At 43.3% G+C, this 20,670-nt stretch overlaps 2 protein-coding genes across 4 annotated transcripts; both read left to right on the top strand.

Moving 5' to 3' along the window:
* Positions 1-1,363: 1,363 nt before the first annotated feature.
* On the top strand, positions 1,364-6,858 carry LOC120417357 (very long-chain specific acyl-CoA dehydrogenase, mitochondrial). Its single transcript, XM_039579369.2, has 4 exons — positions 1,364-1,603; positions 4,504-4,705; positions 4,772-4,990; positions 5,115-6,858. The coding sequence occupies exons 1-4, from the start codon at positions 1,539-1,541 to the stop codon at positions 6,516-6,518; spliced, it is 1,890 nt and encodes a 629-aa protein (XP_039435303.1). The 5' UTR covers positions 1,364-1,538; the 3' UTR covers positions 6,519-6,858.
* A 3,207-nt stretch (positions 6,859-10,065) lies between these two features.
* LOC120417378 (very long-chain specific acyl-CoA dehydrogenase, mitochondrial-like) lies at positions 10,066-15,558 on the top strand. 3 transcript variants are annotated; one of them, XM_039579396.2, is made up of 5 exons: positions 10,066-11,588; positions 11,644-11,788; positions 11,844-13,112; positions 15,079-15,291; positions 15,347-15,558. In XM_039579396.2, the coding sequence occupies exons 1-5, from the start codon at positions 11,521-11,523 to the stop codon at positions 15,485-15,487; spliced, it is 1,836 nt and encodes a 611-aa protein (XP_039435330.1). In that variant the 5' UTR covers positions 10,066-11,520; the 3' UTR covers positions 15,488-15,558. The 3 variants fall into 3 exon arrangements, with proteins under 3 accessions (XP_039435330.1, XP_039435332.1, XP_039435329.1); XM_039579398.2 differs by lacking the exons at positions 15,079-15,291; positions 15,347-15,558 and adding an exon at positions 13,173-13,477; XM_039579395.2 differs by lacking the exons at positions 10,066-11,588; positions 11,644-11,788; positions 11,844-13,112 and adding an exon at positions 13,218-14,999.
* Positions 15,559-20,670: the final 5,112 nt, after the last annotated feature.

Genomic DNA, 20,670 nt, shown 5'->3' with positions numbered 1-20,670 from the left:
TCATTAGTTTTAACGATTGAAAGTATTTACTTCTTAAGTTTGTTTACCTCTCTATGAAAACAGTTTTGGATAATTGTGGATATCAGAGATCAATGTTTTTCTTCTTTTTCCATATAAAACGTTTATATTTGAAATGCTTTCCTATAAAGGATAAAGCAATTCGACGATTTTCTTTGCTTAATGAAAGATCTCCAATCGGTTCAGAAAAAGTGCGATGACAGCATACATTTTTTAAATTATCAATCAACAAAAAATCATACGAAGTGTGACACTCATGAAAAAATCTAAAAACCTTGAGCAGATGCTTCAGTTTATTCCAGTCTATTGTCTGACTATGAGCGGATGAGCCGCTCATTTAAATGAGCGGCTCACAGAAATGAGCGGTTTTGCCCACCACTACCGGCAAATGCATAAAAAAAACAAGAAAAGAACATTTTATTTTCTATGACTCCAACATTCACAAATGTTGGCAAAAAGTTTCATTTTCCATTTTTATTGCAGAACGCTGCTTTCAAAAACTCTGCATATTTTTTTTCTAAGTTTAAGTTGCCCAAACTGCTTTCAGCTCAGACGGCGTTGTCGATCCTTTCTCGAGATGAACCAGGTACAGTTCTGGAGTTTTTTTTGAAAAGGTCCAATAAACCAAATTTTCAGTTTTTGCTTTTTGGGTGTTTTTAGAACCGCCTTGAGTCAGGGGTATTAAAAAACACCCAAAAAGCAAAAATTGAAAATTTGGTTTATTGGTCCTTTTCAAAAAAACTCCAGAGTTGATCACGATACTTGATGTCCTTGTTGCGTCTCGTCTTCAAGACTTCCATCACATTCAACTTAAGTGTTTTAAATTCTTCTTCTGTTATTTTAGGTAGAGTAAAGTAGGCCGTTTCGTCATTCAAGAATGACAGGAAATCTTAACACTGAAAATATTTCAAATGTTGAGATTGAACAAGTGTCAGATTGCGCCATTGAAAAAAGTTTTTTCTCTAAACTAACACGACTCACTACTCACTCCATCAAATAATTCGGGAATCCTCTATGAAACATTATCCTAAATGTTGTCTTCCTCATAAACTCCAAACCGCCATTTCAAACCTGCTGCCTACTTTGAGGCAATATTTATCCACACACTCTCTTCTCGTAACGCACACACATCATTCGGTCCTGAGACTCACACCAACCGAGGGGTTCACCACTCGTCATTCCACATCGCCGATCTTTGCGATTGCCAGTTGTTGAAGTCGTTCAAGTGTTCGCTCCCTCTTTCTCTCTCTTGCAACAACTGTATTGTCAGTTTCTCCGATTCTCTCCCTTCAAACTATTGCTGCCAACACAGCGCACCATTATTGTCAAAACCCTCGCCGAGACGACACACACGTAGTTCGGGCTTGATTTGTGTAATTCTTATTACTTTTTTTTTTCTGTGCGATTTTACTATTATTTTAACCAAAGCAATTAGCACAATTTACTCGGGGTGCTCGTGATACGTGCTTTAAATCTGTGAATTAGTGTTAAATTAGTGCCGGAAGTTACCACCAACCAGGATGTTCCGAGTGGGCCAAATCGTGATCCGCAATGGCCAAAAGGTGAAAGCCATTGAACTTCGAAGGTAATTCCCCCTTTACTTTGACATTGCTCACAAGTTATGAAACAAAGGCTAGAGTGTTTAAAAGGCGTTTAATTTAGCGCAAACTGATGAGGTAACGGCGCAATAGATCAGTTATTAATAAGCCTATCTCTGATGGAGGTTGGAACAGGCAATAAAAAAAATGCAAAACTCATCAGTTCTAGGATGTAAATAAAGTTTGGACTTTGGACTTTCGTCTCGTACTCAGTGTCTCGCGCGCGTAAACAAGAGCGATTGCGGATGTGTGTGTATGTGGATTTCAACCTATGACGAAACCCCGTGCATCTCTCGTGCAGCAGCTGAGCGCCCACAGGCTCACAGTAAAAAGAAACGTAAATTTACATGCAATTCCATGAGACACGTTTGCTTGTATTTTTTGTGTTTATAAAAGTTCGTCGCAACCAATATTTCAAAAGTTTTTACTGTGCAACTTTTGATCACGTCAATAAAGCTGATAGTCTCTCGCGGTGACTTAGCGCCTTCTACATCAGTAGGAATGTACTCTACACTATACCAGTATAGATTACAAGTCCAGCGGAAGGATTCCTCCGACCAAAGGTCGGTTGTTGATAATGACTTACGGCGGCGGGAATAAACATGGAATTGTACTGCCTTTGTCACGCAGAGCTGAGTTCAGTGTGATTCAGCGCGGTCTTTGGAATCGAATGACCTAATTCAGAACGTGCGCAAATGTTGTTCTAGATTGACCGTTGAAGGCTTATGTGCTTATCACGTTCACACCTTTTCGGGGGTAGAATTACACGTATTCGGTGCTAGGGTTGTTATCTTGAAGCTATTGTGCGTTATCACAGGCCACTAGCTGACTGTTGCCGGTGTTTGTGATTGCCGCAGATAGCCGGTCTCGGTAAGAAGGAATCGACAGCAAGTGTTTTAAACATGTTTAGGAGAACAGAAACATTTTGATGCAAAATTCGGTAGTAACAGTTCAACAGGGTGAATCTCCATTTGTAAACAAGTAGTCTATCCCCCTCTTACTTTACCTGAACTTTCACTTGAGCAAAAGGGATAGAGTGCTTGTTTACAAACGCAGATTCGCCCTATTGAACTGTTACTACACCCAAAGTTAAAGAACGAGGGGATAGTCCTCACGAAAAAAAAACGTGAGGAAAGTGCTTTTTTGCGAGAGTATAGTCCTCTCGCGTGTTCCTTCGTTCATTGGAACAGTTCATCCTATTGAGTGGCTTATATGGACAAATGACCCCCACTTAGTCACCGAACCATGGTGGCCCACAAGGCAAAGGTACGGTTCAATTGCCGATGGTTTTGGGTTCGAGTCTCGATGCCGGTACTTTTTTTTGATGGATGAACTTTTTTTGAAGATGAACCCATGAGTAAAGTACTCTCGGTAATTTATGCTCTCAGTCCGCACACAGAACCATTTTACTACCGAATCGTGCTCATTATCCTCTCGTATGCCGATGTCCAGTTCTGGGTGTACGAAATTGATATACAGCGATTCCACGTAAAACTTGCAAGATCCAGATCAAAAGTGCTCCGATTTCACTCAAATATGCCATGGTAGAAAAAAAAAATCGAGCCGTTTTTATTTTTTGGCAAATAGGGTCGTCTTTTCGGAAATAGGGTGGTCCTAAAAATTATGTTTTAACGATTTTCGCAAAAAACATTTTTTTCAATAAATCATATCTCCGGAAAGGCTGAATCAATTAAAGCCCGATACGGTCGAAAAAAACAGTACTTAGATGAGCTTTTATTTAAAAATACTAAAACTAATTCTTACAAGTAAGAAATCAAAAAACTCGAAACTTCAAGAATTTGATAATTTACAAAAAAAAATACAATTTCACAATTTATAATTTAAAAAACTTAGGAATTTGAAATCAAAAACTCAATAAACAAAAATTTAAAAGCCACAAAGATTATGAAATTTAATTTCAAAAATTTCAAATTGAAAAATAAAAAAATAAAGAATACTAAATTTCTTTAAAAAATATCAATATATGAATCAAAAATTTCAAACATCAGCAATTCTAAAATGCTGGAAAAATTCTATATTAAAAAATATGAGATAAAGAAATAAAAAAAAATAGTAAAATAATTATTCAAAAATCTTTTAAAAATTTAAAATTTTGGTTTTTGAATACCAGTTTTTTTCACTATTTGAAATTAATTATTTTTTGAAGATTTGTAATTTTTGCTTGTTTGTATTTTTGATTTTCCTTATGTCTGAATTTTGGTATTATGGAATTTAAATTATTGCAGGGCTGACCTGTACGTTAGTCGAGGCTAGTCGTCGACTAACAAGTTCTTCAATCAAAATGTTGTCCTCCTTAAACAATTCAGCGCCCTCAGCAGGGCCCTAGAGAAACTTTGCATTTTGCAAATTGGCCAAGTTGCCGATTTGTGCTGCGCCTTCATTAAAAAGATATAGCGCCCTCATGAGGCCCCAGAACGCCCCAAATGCATTTTTTGCAAATTAAAAAAAATGTCAGCGATACCGCAGATAGTATTCTGTGAAAGGAACTTTTTCACATTGTCGATAGGGGAGGAAGGAACCGTAGACATACCGTACCAAACGCTCTTATGTGTTGTTTCTTGAATATAATCGCACAATAAAATTAGACTATTATTTTTTAATTACCAACTTTTTTTATTCCTGAATCAAAGTCTCAAAGAACATAGTATCAATTTTATTTATTAGTAATCTTTAGAGATTTTAAAATTTTGATTGTTGGTAATGATCAAATTGAAAAGAAATTTCTATAATGTTTTTGTTTTTGCAACGCTCAAAATATTCACTACTTTATTTAACTTTTAGCACTGCATAGGCCGTGGAAAATATTCTATAATGTAATAGTTTTTATTTATGAATATTTTATCTTTCATTTCCTCCCAACCTGCAGATGCCTCTCGGCGGCGCCGCAGGCCAAACGCGCCGACACCCAGGCGTCGGCGGCCGACAAGAAGCCCAACATGTCCTTCCTGACCAACATCTTCCGCGGCGAGGTGCAGCCGGCCCAGATCTTCCCCTACCCGGACGTGCTGGACGCCGAGCAGAAGGAGTTCACCTCGGCCCTCGTGGATCCTGTTAACAAGTTTTTCGAGGTGCTTTTCTGATCTCTATTTTTGGAGTTGAATTTTGAATTTTAAAGTGATTTTCGCCTTTTTTAGGAAGTTAACGATCCGGTCAAGAACGACGCCACCGCCAACCTGGACGAGAACACGCTGAACGCGCTCTGGGAGCTGGGTGCGTTCTCGTTGCAGGTCCCACCGGAGCTCGGCGGGTTGGGCCTGAACAACACGCAGTACTCGCGCATGTGCGACATCATCGGCGGGCAGGATCTGGGGCTGGGCATCTGCATCGGGGCGCATCAAAGTATTGGCTTCAAGGTGAGTTTTGGTTCACGGAGCAGATCGTAGCTGCTGATAGCGTGTGGTAATCGAGTTTGTTTTGGAATTTCGTAATCTTTCAAACGTCCTCTGTGCGTCTTTCTAATGATTCCTTCCAATCCAGGGAATTCTGCTGTACGGCACGAAGGCGCAGAAGGAAAAGTACCTGCCGCAGGTGTCTACGGGCCGGGTGTACGCGGCCTTTGCCCTGACGGAACCCAGCTCCGGATCGGACGCCGGATCGATTCGGTGCCGCGCGGTCAAGTCGGCCGACGGCAAGCACTACGTGCTGAACGGGTCCAAGATCTGGATTTCGAACGGTGGAATTGCGGACATTTTTACGGTGTTTGCGCAGACGGAGGTTGTCGATGCCAAGACCGGCCAGAAGCGCGACAAGGTGACGGCGTTCATTGTGGAGCGTGGATTTGGCGGGGTCAGCAACGGTCCGCCGGAGAACAAGATGGGCATCAAGTGCTCGAACACAGCTGAGGTTTACTTTGAGGATTGCAAGATCCCGGCGGAAAACGTGCTCGGGCAGGAGGGCGATGGTTTCAAGGTGGCCATGAACATCTTGAACAACGGTCGGTTCGGAATGTCGGCGACGCTTTCGGGCACGATGCGTGCTTGTATTCAGAAGGCCGCTGAGCATGCCACGAACCGGGTTCAGTTTGGACGGAAGCTGGAAACGTACGGTGGAATCCAGGAGAAGTTGGCCCGCATGGCCATGCATCACTACGCGACCCAATCAATGGCGTACATGATCTCCGGCAACATGGACTCGGGATCCGTGGATTACCATCTGGAGGCGGCCATCTCGAAGGTGTTTGCTTCGGAATCGGCCTGGTATGTGTGCGACGAAGCCATCCAGATCCTCGGCGGCATGGGCTTCATGAAGGACACCGGCCTTGAGCGCGTCATGCGAGACCTGCGAATCTTCAGAATCTTCGAGGGTACCAACGACATCCTGCGACTGTTTGTCGCCCTCACCGGAATCCAGTACGCCGGTGGCCACCTCAAAGAACTGCAAAAAGCCTTCAAGAACCCCGCCGCCAACCTCGGACTCATCTTCAAGGAAGGCTCCCGCCGGGCTGCCCGCAGCATGGGCATGGGTGGAACCGACCTGACCCCGTTCGTCGCTGACCAGCTCAAGGACGCCGCCCGCCAGTGCTCCGAAAGCATCGACCTCTTCGGCCAGGCCGTCGAATCCCTCCTGATCAAGCACGGCAAGGGCATCGTCGAGGAGCAGTACATGCTGAACCGCCTAGCGGACGCCGCGATCGACACCTACGCGATGGCCGTCGTCCTCTCGCGGGCTTCCCGTTCCGTCAAGCAGGACCTGCCCACTGCCGAGCACGAAATCCAGATGGCCCAAGCCTGGTGCCACGAGGCGGCCGACCGGGTGCGCGTCAACATCCGCAAGATCAACACGGACGCGTTCGCCAAGAACTACGGCCGGATGTCGCACATTGCGAAGACGGTTTGTGCCAAGAATGGTATCGCCGTAACCAATCCGCTCGGCGTTGAATAAACAGCGAACGAAACAGGCGAAATTGCGTTTGCGACGAACGATTCACAATGATTTTCTAACGAAAGTTTCTATTAGGGAGTCCGCGAGAGAGTGAGAGAGAGATTGAGAGGTTTTGAGGGCATTCCGCGACTTAATTGGGAATGCACAAACAGAGGGTAAGGGAAGATAGTTAGCCAATTTCATGTAGATCATCACCCACTAAACGTATGGTTTTACCAATTGACATTCTAGCTGTAATGAGTTCCGTACCACCTATTTTATTTTGTTTTTGTAAATATACAGTCGTAAGAAACGAAAATTGCTTTATAGAACTGAATAAATTGGATTATGTTTGTATGTATTGAAAAAAAAATGTTTTTGAAAATATCACAATAATCCAAGATTTTCCGTTTCCGACTCCAATTCCACAAATCCCATACTAATTCAAATTTTCGGGATAAATTTCATACTTCCTTAAGGGGTTACATACATGTAAATCGACAAAAAAGTCAGAGGTTGGTGTGAGCACACACTTAATTTTATTTGAAATCTGTTTTCAGGGCATTGAAATATACTTTTTCATCTATTATCAAAACAAATTTGAGCACATTTGGTTGTATCATTACCGAAGATAGCCGTTTAAAAAAACGGATGCCTCGATATCTCAACACTGCCTTGACCAATTCGGCTCAAAATTTTGGTGAAGACTCGTTAAACCGATTATGTGAGACGAAGGGCTAATTTTCAAATGGGCCGATAGCTTGAGGCTTCAGCAGGATTTTAATCCGGTTTCAAAATCGGAATTACTTTGGCATTTTTCCAACTTCTGGGAAAATATGCCAAATCAAAACATTTGTTGCAAATTTTGACCAAGCTACTTAAGGTTGCCTCAGGTAATTTTTTGATTAAAATGTAAAAAATGCCATGTTCACCAGGGGCTTTCATATTTTTAAATTTTTTGATAATAGATTTTATTTGATTCAGATCCGTATTAAAAACTTCATCTGATGAAAATTCTTGTTCTGCAACTATCTTTAAAACTCCTGTAGAAACCCCGTTCAGCAATTTTCTAGGTACATCCACAGCAGTGCGTTATTCAATTCAATTCAATTCGGTTTTATTGGTGAATAATCAAGATACAATGAGTTATTTTGAAGTGCATAACAGAGTTTTGGAGTTCCTTACAGCTGTGTGTTGCATCATAATCCATTTAGGAACAATTATTTCTTTAACTAAGGCACTAGCAAGAGTAAGAAAAAACTATTAAAAAAAACTTACAGAAATTGCAAAGGAAAGGGGATAGAGGAAGAGAAAGCTTATATCTAGATCACAGGTAATTTATCCTTTGTAGATGTGTTTGATCATCAGTTCCCCAAGGGCCAGGAATTGTTCTGCCTTGTTCCGGCAGCTCCGAAACCGCGTCATCATCTCCCCCGCGAGAGTGAAGAACTCCGGCAGGGTGAAGAGATCTTCCCCGGTGACTTCTTGCTGGGCCGTACTGCCACTACCGGCAGCGACCACGTTGGCGAACGATCGCCCCCAACCAGGAGGGAACGCTGAGTTTTCCGCTGGAACCGTACGCTGTCCAGCTGCAGGAACGGCTGCGCTCGTACTTCGCTGAGGAGAGTGGGACGCTGCTGCTTTCTTCTTCCTCTTTTCCTGCTCCTCGAGGTAGGCCTTGCGCGCGACGCATCCGCGGTAATTGCTGGTATGGTTGCCGTCACAGTCCGCCTTTCGTGGCAGTGCGCACGCCTCCGAGAGGTGTGACTCACCGCACTTCACGCAGCGGGGCCGGAGGTTGCAGTTCCGCGAGCCGTGGCCGAATTTCTGGCAACGGTGGCATTGCGCTACGTCCGTTGGGTTCTTGGTGTAAAACCGCCAGTTTACCCAAAAACCGTCCAACGTTTTAGTCCGCCGCAGGTCTTGGATCTTGACGGTGCCGCGGTCGAAGTACAACAGGTACAGTGTGTGTGTACCTGTTACCGTTGTCTTGCGCGAGAGCACTTTAATCTCCCGCGGTTTTATTCCGGCGTCCGAAAGGTGACCCTTCAGGTCGGAGATCGGACGGTCTTGATAACCCTGCAAGACGACCTTAACAGGGGGCTTCTCGGGGTTGAATGTGTAGAAGTTGAAGTTGCTACGCTTCAATTCTTCAAACACCAGGTCGAAATTCTTTTTGGTCAGTGTGATCACTTGCACTGCCGACTTACCGATTTTCAGACAATATCCGAGGCCTTCCAGCAACTCGTCAACATCATCCGCTAACGTGTCCAAAACAAAAATTGGAGGTGGTCTACGTTCCGCTGGAGAGTTGTTCTTTTTTGACGTCGGCACTTTTTTCCATGCACGACCATCATCGTCGTCGTCGTCGTCGGTAGTGCTGCTACCGTCAGAGTTGTTATATTCTTCGTCGTCGCTCAGCATCTGGAACTCGTTCCTGATGGGGATGTTGGCAGATGTTGATGTGCCACTGGTCGTGGCACCGGAAGTACCGGAACGGGTTCGCACTGGTGATCTTGGGACATATCCGGGATGTAGTAACTTTTTGTCGATGCCTTCAGCGCTGACGCTCCCCTGCGCGATGGCGGCCGACACGGCGTTGGTTTGTTTACCTTTTTGCACACGGCCGGTAGACGAACTTCGCGGTTTTTTCGAGGCCGCACTCGAACTGCCACGGCCACGGCCAGCCTTTGGCATGCTGGAGAAGCAAACTCGCGGGTAACCACAATCAATTACGGCGAAAAAAATCGAAAAAATGATGGAGCACTGAGCACTAGCTGCATGCTCTCGTGCGTACACGGAGGGAGCTGAGGCAGTGCGTTAAACATGCTGCAAATCAAAACAATACCTTCAACAATCTTCCCATTTTCACATAAGAGAGCCCCTTTTTTCAACTGTTTCGACTTTGACCCGCGGTGGCCAAAAAATAACGAACCGTTTCCACAGGCCACTAGCTGACCGATTCTTAGCGAAGCTACACCAAAATGTCACATTTTTCAATTTTCAATATGATTTTTAATATGAAAAAAAGGATCGGCCATGGCTGACTGGTCACGGTGTTTGCTTTGTAAGCGAATGGTTCTGGGTTCGATTCCCATCTGCTCCCAACGAGAAAGTTAAGAACACAGAAATTTGAAATGATGAATATGAACGAAAAACCAAAGTCACCCGAGGCGGGGTTCGATCCCCCGTCCTTTGGAATGGTAAGCAAAAATGCTAACCACTAGGCCATGACGACTTGGTGAGCAAAGATTGGAATTTGGAATACTGTTACAAACAACCCGCAATGCCTTTCGAGGTGTATCCTAGGGTTCTACCTCTCCTACTAACATTGAGTCCAAAACCTCCCTACAAACATCTATACCACTAAGGTGACGTAGGGGTCCTTGCGCACTTTAGATAGGTGTTTACTAACGATCCTCCCCATCCCTGAGGATAGCTTGGACCCGGCCAGGACCCCCTTATGCCCTGGGTTGTATTACACACTCATCAAAAGATGAAGACATGGTATCTCCCGTGTTGGATTATTGTTCCACCAAAAGTGTTCTGCAAGCCATTGTACGGGAGAGGAGTTTTTTTCATAAATCTGCTCCTTTCGTTGTCCCGTCACGAAAAGAAATGGCTGGCAAAAACTCAAATTTCATCCAATTCTTTCAGTTCAAGAAGCAAAAGATTCGTTTTTTAATTTGTGATAGTGTGTAGAAGAGCAAAAGTTTTTAAAAATCAAACTGGCAAAACTGTAGCAATTTTTGTGGTGTGCCTTTTAAAAGTCCAGTTTTACGATGTTGTCCCGTCACGCTACATTTTTATTTCAGGGGAAGCACAGGTACTATATGGTTCATTCTGCATACTATTTCTTTGTAGGAAAATCAATTATCTTTCCAAATATGTAATAACATTGGGGGGTTTCTTCTTTTATTTTGCAACTACAGCCAAAACGCTGAAAAAAACTTGGAGTTTTTTTGAAAAGGAGCCGAAGAATCGGTGAGCTAGTCAATTTTTTTTTCAAATTTGAAGCTCGTTTTCTCAACTTGCTGTAAATTCCCCCTTCAAGACTGGCCAAATTCTCTTAAACTCACTAGGGAATACCGTGGAGAATTCCCCATATCCCTTTAAAAAGAGGAAAAAATTGAATAGGATTCAGGCAGCAATGTGTGGATAAGACCCTCTGCATACAATGATCTAGCTTTTGGATCAACGTTGTAGTGGCAACCACCTGAGCTGCTCGACTCCTGACCATGTAAAATTAAATCTTAAGGGATGTGATTATGGGGATATAAAATCCCATGCTTCCACATGACTCATCTTGAAACTTTGAAATCTGGAGCAACATTTGAAAGGGGCGGTACGACATTCCTCTACGGTCTTTCGTCCCATTTAAACGCGTGTAATGAAAGGCGTCGTACTGCCCCTTTCAAATGTTGCTCCAGAAATCATCATGAAGAGAGGCGAAGAATCAAAAATGGGTGTACTACTCAAAAACTTACGGATTGCGCTACAAGACTCGGGCAAATCCTGCTCAATAAATGAATTAATAAAATGCAGGTAAATCTCGATAAAATTGATAAAATAAGATAATCGGCATTAACTGTGTTTTTCCAAACAAGCGAGGCTAATTTTAAACGAAACGTGAAAGAAAAATAAATCGATTGTAATACGTTGCACTCAATGTCTTCCAGATGTGGGCTACCTCAATACACAATACTTACAGCCGTTATATTTTAGATCAATTAAAATCGATTTCTTTCCAACATGAACTCCTCCAGTGATCTCATGTATCTTATGTCGCACTCGCGAATCTTATCACTGAACTACTTGTGAACTACGCCAGGGGTAGTAAGTGTTGGTCACGCGCCAGCCAAATCCATTTGATTTAATGAAGTTTGATAAAAAGTAACGATATGGATGAGAAACCCCATTCTACGGGAAAGTCCAACAGGCCTACATTCAACCGTAGACTACGGACAGCGGCGGACGTTTTTGAGCACTTTCTTTCCGAAGGAATTTTTGTGTTCTTGGAGTGATGTTTAAGCTAGTTGGACTTATTGCAAGCCGCAGAGGTCAGCAGCTGGTTCGTTATGAAGCGGTCAGGTAATTTGGTTAAACCGTGTAACTAATCAACGGTTGTAACAAGAAATTTCCTCAGATGCGCATCGAGCCAATCCTTCATGATGAACCTGTTCAGTGGACAGCTGCAAACGACCCAGTTGTTCCCGTACCCGGACGTCCTCAGTGAAGACCAGCGAGAGTACCTCCAGGCATTCATCGATCCCGTGAATCGATTCTTTACCGTAAGGTTCTCTGAAAACTTATTAGATTGTCAAATTACGTTGAAGTCCTCCACAGGATGTGAACGACAGCAAGCGGAACGACGAGGCTTCGCACGTGGACGAGCGAACCATGGACGCCATGTGGGAGCTAGGCGTCATGGGCTACGGTACGCCCGTGGAGTACGGCGGACTGGGACTGACGAACGTTCAAGCGGCCCGGCTGAACGACATCACCGGTGGATTCGACCTGGCGCTGTCGATCCATGCCGGGGCGCACCAGTCGATCGGAACGAAGGGAATTATACTGTACGGAAGTGCGGAACAGAAGGAGAAGTACCTTCCGCAACTGGCAACGGGCAAGGTGTTTGGGGCGTTCGCTTTGACGGAACCTTCGGTGGGTTCCGACGCGGCTTCCGTAAAGTCTAGGGCTGTGCTGAGTCCATGCGGGAAGTACTACATCCTGAATGGAACGAAGATCTGGTGCTCGGGGGGAGGGATTGCCGATATCTTCACGACCTTTGCCCAGACGGAGGTCGTTGATCCGGAGACGGGAGAGAAGCGGGACAAGATGACGGCTTTCATCGTCGAGCGTGGGTTTGGAGGAGTCTCTTCGGGGACTCCGGAGAGCAAAATGGGACTCAAGTGCTCCGTTACGACGGATGTGTACTTTGACGACGTAAAGGTGCCCGTTGAGAACGTTTTGGGGGAGGTCGGCAATGGTTTCAAGGTTGCGGTTAACATCTTGAATTCAGGGAGATTCGGACTGGCAGCCATGTTGTCCGGCACGATGCGGGCATGCATTCAGAAGGCAGCGGAGCACGTCACGACTCGAGTTCAGTTCAAGCGGAAGCTTAAGGACTTTGAGAATGTCCAGGAGAAGCTTGCCCGGATGGCGATGCATCACTACGTGGCGCAGACGCTGACCTTTATGGTGTCCGGCAACATGGACAAAGGATCGACGGAGTATCATCTGGAGGCGGCCATCACGAAAGTGTTTGGAACGGAAGCGGGTTGGTACGTTTGTGACGAGGCTATCCAGCTACTGGGTGGTAACGGGTACATGAAGGCTACCGGACTGGAGCAGTTCATGAGAGATATGCGGGTGTTCCGGATTTTCGAAGGTGCGAACGATGTGCTAAGGTTGTTCATTGCTTTGACCGGCATTCAGTTTGCTGGGCAACAACTCAAAGGACTGCAGAAAGCTTTGAAGAGTCCATTCATGAATATGGGAATTATTCTTCAAGAGGGATCCAAGCGAATATCGCGTAGTATTGGATCAGGAGGTACCAATCTAGAGCAGTTTGTCGCTGATCCGCTGAAAGATTCCGCCAAGCTTTGCTCGCAGGTAAGTAATCATCACAGTTTCTGTCAACTCATTGTGTTTGCATTCTGCATCGCTTTCAAGTCACGCTCTGCGGATAACGACTGGTAATTTCCCACCGTACGGAATTTCCAAAGGATCATCCGCTAACCCCCGAGTATCGTTTCCGTACACAAGCGCCGATTTTATCGGCGGACTCCAGCAAAGTTGTGTAGTGAGCAAAGTTCACCGGCACGGTTTGATAAAATTTGGATAGATTAGAAGTGATAGCAGATATCGAAGCGACGATTCCGACGGATTCCGATCAGTCTTGAAGTTTTGCCCAGTATAGACGTACACGATTTGTTGGGAAATAACACGTGATCTAGAAAAAAAAGTTTCACAGGTTCAGCGAAAATCATGTTCCAGCTAGCAGGACAGGTTGTCAGCCGTAATGGCCAGCAGTTGCTGCGCTACGGAGCGGTTAGATGTCTGTCAGCTACCGGCAAAGTGGACCCACCAAAACCGAACCAATCCTTCATGATGAATCTGTTCAGCGGACAGTTACAGACGTCCCAGCTGTTCCCATACCCGGAAGCGTTGAACGAGGATCAGCGCGAGTACATCCAGGCCCTCGTTGATCCCTTCAACCGGTTCTTCGTCGAAGTTAACGATCGCAACAAGAACGACAACACGGCGAACGTGGACCGGCAGACCATGGATGCCTACTGGGAGTTGGGCGCCATGGGTTACGCAATACCGGAAGAGCACGGTGGGCTGGCCCTCATGAACGTTCAAGCGGCACGACTCGGAGACATCTCCGGTGGAAGTGATCTGGCGTTCGCGATCCACTCGGGAGCGCATCAAACGATCGGAACCAAGGGAATCCTGCTGTACGGAACCAAAGCGCAAAAGAACAAGTACCTGCCGCAACTGGCAACGGGCAAGGTGTTTGGGGCGTTCGCTTTGACGGAACCGTCCGTTGGTTCGGACGCTGCATCCGTCAAGTCGCGAGCCGTGCTGAGTCCTTGCGGAAAGTACTACATCTTGAACGGTTCGAAGATCTGGTGTTCCGGAGGAGGAATCGCCGACATTTTCACAACCTTCGCTCAGACGGAGGTCGTTGATCCCAAGACGGGGGAGAAGAAAGACAAGATGACCGCTTTCATCGTTGAGCGAGGATTCGAAGGAGTCACTACCGGACCTCCGGAAAGCAAAATGGGACTCAAGTGCTCCGTCACCACGGACGTGTACTATGACGATGTAAAGGTCCCTGTTGAGAACGTTCTAGGGGAAGTCGGTAATGGTTTCAAGGTTGCGGTCAACATACTGAACTCTGGAAGATTCGGACTAACCGCCATGCTGACCGGAACGATGCGTACCTGCATCCAGAAGGCTGCGGAGCACGTCACGACTCGAGTTCAGTTCAAGCGGAAGCTTAAGGACTTTGAGAATGTTCAGGAAAAGCTCGCCAAAATGGCGATGCATCACTACGTGGCACAAACGCTGACGTACATGGTTGCCGGAAACATGGACAAGGGTTCGACGGACTACCATCTGGAGGCGGCCATCACGAAGATCTTCGGAACGGAAGCGGGTTGGTACGTGTGCGACGAAGCCATCCAACTACTGGGAGGTAACGGGTACATGAAGGCTACCGGACTGGAACAGTTCTTGAGGGACATGCGAGTGTTCCGGATCTTCGAAGGAGCGAACGATGTGTTAAGGTTGTTTATCGCTCTCACCGGTATTCAGTACGCCGGAAATCAACTCAAAGGACTACAAAAAGCACTCAAGAATCCGCTGTCGAATATGGGCACGATTTTCAATGAAGGATCCAAGCGAGTTTCGCGCAGCTTCGGTGCGGGAGGTACCGACCTTAGCGAGTTCGTTGTCGATCCGTTGAAAGACTCAGCCAAGTTGTGTTCCCAGGTACATCCGCTTGCCTCCTCATCTCATCCTGCATCAACCAATCCTCCCAAATACTAACAAACACAACTTCCTCCCACAGTCCATCGACCAGTTCAGCCAAACTGTGGAATCCCTGCTCGTCAAGCACGGCAAGGGCATCGTCGAGCGGCAGTTCATCCTGGCCCGGATAGCGGACTCGGCGATCGACATCTACACGATAGCCTGCGTGCTGTCCCGGGCGACGCGAGCCGTCCGGAAGGGGCTGCCCTCGGCGGAACATGAAGTGTTGATGACGCAGGCGTGGTGTGTTGAGGTTAGTGAAAGGCGCCATGCTCGAAAACATTGAGTGATTGTTTGTCTCATTGTAGGGTCACAACCGTGTGCAGCAGAATATTCTACGGATCAAGTCCGATGCGTTCCAGAGCAACTACCAGAAAATGGGGCAGATTGCGAAGAACATTTGCGACCATCAAGGTGTGGCGCATACGAACCCGTTGGAAGTGGATTAAATATTGTTGTAGTATTAAATTATGAATTATACGTTTGTTATATTTAATGAGAATAAGGTGTGTTATGACTGAAGCCGAATTTCCTTACTAAAACAAATGTATTCCAGTCTCCTATGAAACCTTGATAGTTTATCCTCCATAATGAAGATACCTAATCCTAATACCTCGATAATAGCGAAAAGATGAAGAACTGCTCTGAACAGAAATAGGGCGATTTTCCAGTGTTGCATACAAGTTGAAAATTGCATACAATGTAACGTACAAAAAATACATACAACGGCCCTATAGGTATACCTTAAAAAAATTAAAAATTCTAGCTTACTTTGCCAAAAGGTCCTATGTACATAGGAAACCCATGGCGCTTTGGTTGTTTTGAAAAAGAAAGTAATCTAGATTTCAAATTGAATTATGAAGACTTGCATGCAAATTTGCAATCCGTTTTGCATTATTAACTGCCAAAGCTTCTGAATAATTCTCTACGTTTTCGCAAATGTATTTATTTTAATTTGTGTTAAACTTTGTGCATTTTAGTTTTTTTTTTTCATTCAAAGCTTCCTAAACTATGCAGGCTCTGGTCTTGTAAAATTGACCTGTGAATTTTCGAAAATGTGTGAAATATGGGATTTTCTGATCGATTTAGTGTCTTGGGAAAAATTGTAGGTAAAAATACTGATTTTGAAATTTGAGTTTTCATTACTCAAAGCTAAATTTCCAAAACAAGTATTTTTTATTTTCATGTTTTTATATGTTTCAGGGGATTTAAAATTTATTTTTGCGCTAGAGTTTAGGATGATGCAAAATTAAGTACCGCGAAACAGAAATTTAAAAAAAAAATCAAAATAATTGAAAAAATATAAAAAAAATTCAAGCATTTTTTTAAATCATTTTTAGATGCTAAATCAAATTTGTAAACAAAAAAACTTTACACATTTTATGATAAAGTTTAGTGTTTTCCCGTCAATGTGGATCAATCGGACCGCTCACTGGACTCACAATCCAGAGGTCACTGGTTCAAATCCCGCAGTGGGCGTCCTAAAATTCTAAGTGTCATTATGGGTGTTTGGTGCCGTCGCTCCGTGCCATACTACACTCAAGAGAACAGGGCGGCGAAGTCCTTGTAGATAAAAAGTAAGACAAAGCTATAAAGTCAACTTCTTTTTTTCAATGTTTTTATTTTGGCATTCTAAAGTAAATTTTGTCTAAATTTTTTTTACAATATAAAAATGTATCTTCAAAGAAAAGCACAAATGCAAAAGTTTTGTGTCGAAAAGCTGGGAAAATTTCCAATAACTTTTTTCCAGTGTTGGAATTCAAGCGAGAAGAAGGAAAGCATTTGTCGCTCGCGAGCGAGGGAGAGAACTTGAAGTTCTTTTCTCTTCTCGCTCGCGCTCGCATTTTCGTTCGCGTTTTCGCTCTCGCCGCGAGCGCCTCGTGCTAGCCATTCGTCCCAAGCTAGCAATTTGTTTATCAGGCTTATGAATGCGAACCAGGCGATGGTATTGAGGTGTAACTTCTCGCGAACGGGCAATTCTGGCTCGCGAGAAAGCCCGTTCGCGAGTGAAGGAGAGCACGGGCAATCGGTGAGTTTCTCTCGGCAGCTCGAGACTCGAGGTGAGAAATCGAGAGAGAGAGAGAGAAAATTTTCTCGCGAGAGCGCGAGAATACCAACACTGTTTTTTTCTGTTCATACCTCATATTTTGTGATTTTTTATATTATTTATATTATAAGTATCTTCTAATAAGCCCTAATTTTTCAACTTGTGATATCTCGAAAACTATGGGTGTTGCATTCGATATTAGGTATTTAAAATGAAAATTGAGTGAAATTTTCTACTCTGTTCTGTAAATATGATTTCGACATTTTAGAAGCACAAGTAACTTTTCGAATTCAAGTTATCAAAAGTTGGGACGGGATTTTAAATTTCGAAATCATTTTTATAGAAAAGATCAGAAATTTTCACAAAATTTCATTTTTAACATCGAAAATCGAACCAATAGTTTCGAATTGTTAACAACATTTAATCTTTCAGGCTGGAAACCAGCCAGTGCGATCACCAATGGAAAAAAGAAATTTTTGTGAAGCTTTTCTCTGTGTTTCGAAAATATTTTTTGCAATGTGCTTTTCCTCCATTAAATGTTTTTTAATTGCGAAAAAACTCTAATCATCCCGTTCAAATGCATATTACTTGAAAAAGGGTTTACTTTATAAGCATAAGCATAGGTGCCCACCCGCAGTTGCTACTCCGTTATTGACCAGGACCTTCAGAAGTTACATCCACGAGCCGTGGAAGATAAGTGGGAGCTATCTTTCCTCGCTTCGCAACTTCTCAAAGGCCCCTATCATGCTGATCAATACCGGCGCCGGCCACGACCAGTGGTAGAGTCACGGGGAAGTGGATGGGAATGTTAGTCCGATACTTGAGTGATAGAGACCGCCCAATCGACTGCTTCTCCGACAAAGTATCACATGAATTTTGAGGGGGTTAGTAGATGGGTATGAGGTCAGGATTCACGAGTGGCAGTGATGTGACCATGAGCATTTTGTTTATCGGTTGAAATTTTTAAATCTTAGGCAGCCGGCTGCGGAAAGATAAACTAGTGATGATTTAGAAAGTTTTTTTTAATCGAACGCGTGCCAACCGAGCATTAGTGCTATGGGCTGGACTTATCAGTATATTTTTACTGTTTCTACAATTTAGATAACGCGAGCAAATTTCAAATATCCTCGCAGCACACAATACACGACAAAAATGCGAAACAAAAGGCACACAAAAAGAAATCACTTTTCACTCCGAATATTTTTTACGACCACGCGCTCCCTTTGTCAATTATGCACTGATGACGCTGCATTTTCAGAGGACAATTTTCTCCACGCAGCACACAATACACGACAAAAATGCGAAACCTACTTGAAAAAGGGTTTACTTTATCAAATAAAAGTAAAATCATTTTCGCTTGAAAATGAGATTTTGCATCTTTAAATGATTTTTAAAATTTTGGCTGAAAAATTTTTTTTTTCAAAAAATATACAAGCAGAAAGCACAAGATTTTAAATTTTAGTTATACAAAATTTAAAAAAATATCGGGCAATTTTGTTCATGTTCTAATTTTTTTCTGGAATGTTCTAATCATAACGTACAAATTTGCTCTTTTATCAGAAAATCCCTTTAAAAAATCAAAATTTCCAGATTCACAGGCCTTTTTTGTATGATCAGCCGCAAAATAGTATGGGGCCTAATGGAAGAACTAATTACGCAGAATGCCTTTTATTTACATAGGGAGTTTCATTCGTGGGGTTCTTGGAATTCATGAGAAACTCCCAAGCTCGCGGAAAAAGGAAAATACGAGAGAATTCGTTTAAGATTAGCCAAAACCAGTAAACAAAATTGTTTTCTTACAAAAATGACTTTTGTGTACCCAATATAAACTTTCGTAGCGTTTTTGGTTCTTTAGCAAAGTCGTATAGCTTTAGATAAGAATCTCATATTTGGCAATGTTTGAACTTGAAACAGGTTATTTTCAAAAAATCTAAAACATACTTTTTACTGGAGTATCAACAGACGATTTTTTTCTACATTGCACAGTGGTCCGAAACCGAAATCTAGCGTGACAAAATTGATACCGGCCACACGTTGAGATTTAGAGCTTTGGTGTCTTCGGGACAAATAATCAGGGTCAATAGGGGCATCTTTTGGTATGGTGGGCATTAGGGTGGTCCAAATTTTAGGGTGGCTCAGAATTTTTATTTTGGCGGGATGACGAGATAGCGCTTTGGTGTCTTCAGAAAAGTTGTAGAGAACACCATTTTGAGCAACTTTGCTGAAGAGCACAAAGCTCTATCTTCAAACGGGAAGTTTCTAGAGCCATTTTGGTAATTTAGGTTGAAGTGTTTATGAAAAAATGAGTTTTTTGAATTTCTCAACTCAGGCTTGCGTCGTAGCGAGTTAGTGTCTTCTAGACATTTGTAGAGCTTATCAAAACACACATTTATCTTCCAAGAGAGCAAAAAACGGACCTTTAAAACGAAAGTTATAGCCAAAATACGACGAAAAAGACGCCATTTTGAAATGTGAATAACTCGAAAAGGTGGTAGAGTTTGACCTCGCCACGGGTATGAATCTTCAAGCAATTTCAATATGGCGACTTGTATAAGAAGAAAGTGAGGCATTCTCGCTAGTTCTCACTGTTCTGTGTTCTGCGTGCACGTTCGCAAATATCGACTACACACATACTAACACAAAGCGCCACCAAGAGGCAAAAGGTAGTCACGCATATTTTTGGCACTTTTGTTAAAAAATATGCGGTTTTGCAAAAACAAATAACAAAACCAACTTTTAAGTGTAGTTCGACTATCAAACTTGTTATTCGTTGCTGATTTGTTGGGAATTTTTTAAAAAATAAAGAGTTTTTTTGCAGCACCCCTTTTGGGCGGACATTTCTGTTGTCACCTTTTGGTTCCTTGGATTAGCCATGGATAATTTCACAGTGTAATAAGGGAGGTTCTTTTATTACGTAACGCGGAAAATCGGACTTTTAGACCCCCTCCCCCCCCCCCTCGTAACAAAATTTCCATACAAATTTTAAAAATTTTGTATGGAGCGTAACACGGCCTCCTCCCCCCCCTCCCCCCCTACTGCGTTACGTAATAAAAGAACGCTCCCTAAACAGGGCAGCTACCACCACGCGGCGCCACCGTTTTGATTGAGAAAATGATACAGGTTTTTCAGACGAGTTTCAATCCCGTGCCTCGCTCTTAGAAGAATCTGAAAGTACACATTTTAGAGTACATTTGCTGAAAATATCTCGGAGGTCTTTTTTGTTTAACTTATTAAATCTTAATTTGAAAATGAGCATTTTTTAATCGTTTTTTGCCCACAACTTTTGATAGAATTGACCAAAATTCATTTTTCAGGAATAAAAATGTTCAAAATGTTAGAGCTTATCAAAATGAACATTTTTATTCCTGAAAAATGAATTTTGGTCAATTCTATCAAAAGTTATGGGCAAAAAACGATTAAAAAATGCACATTTTCAAATTGAGATTAAATAAGTTAAACAAAAAAGACCTCCGAGATATTTTCAGCAAACGTACTCTAAAATGTGTACTTTCAGATGCTTCTAAGAGCGAGGTCAAACTCTACCACCTTTTCGAGTTATTCACATTTCAAAATGGCGTCTTTTTC

The sequence above is a fragment of the Culex pipiens genome, chromosome 2 (genome assembly GCF_016801865.2).
Source record: "Culex pipiens pallens isolate TS chromosome 2, TS_CPP_V2, whole genome shotgun sequence".
In the NCBI taxonomy this organism is placed as follows: domain Eukaryota; kingdom Metazoa; phylum Arthropoda; class Insecta; order Diptera; family Culicidae; genus Culex; species Culex pipiens.
This window is presented reverse-complemented; position numbering and strand designations above follow the sequence as displayed.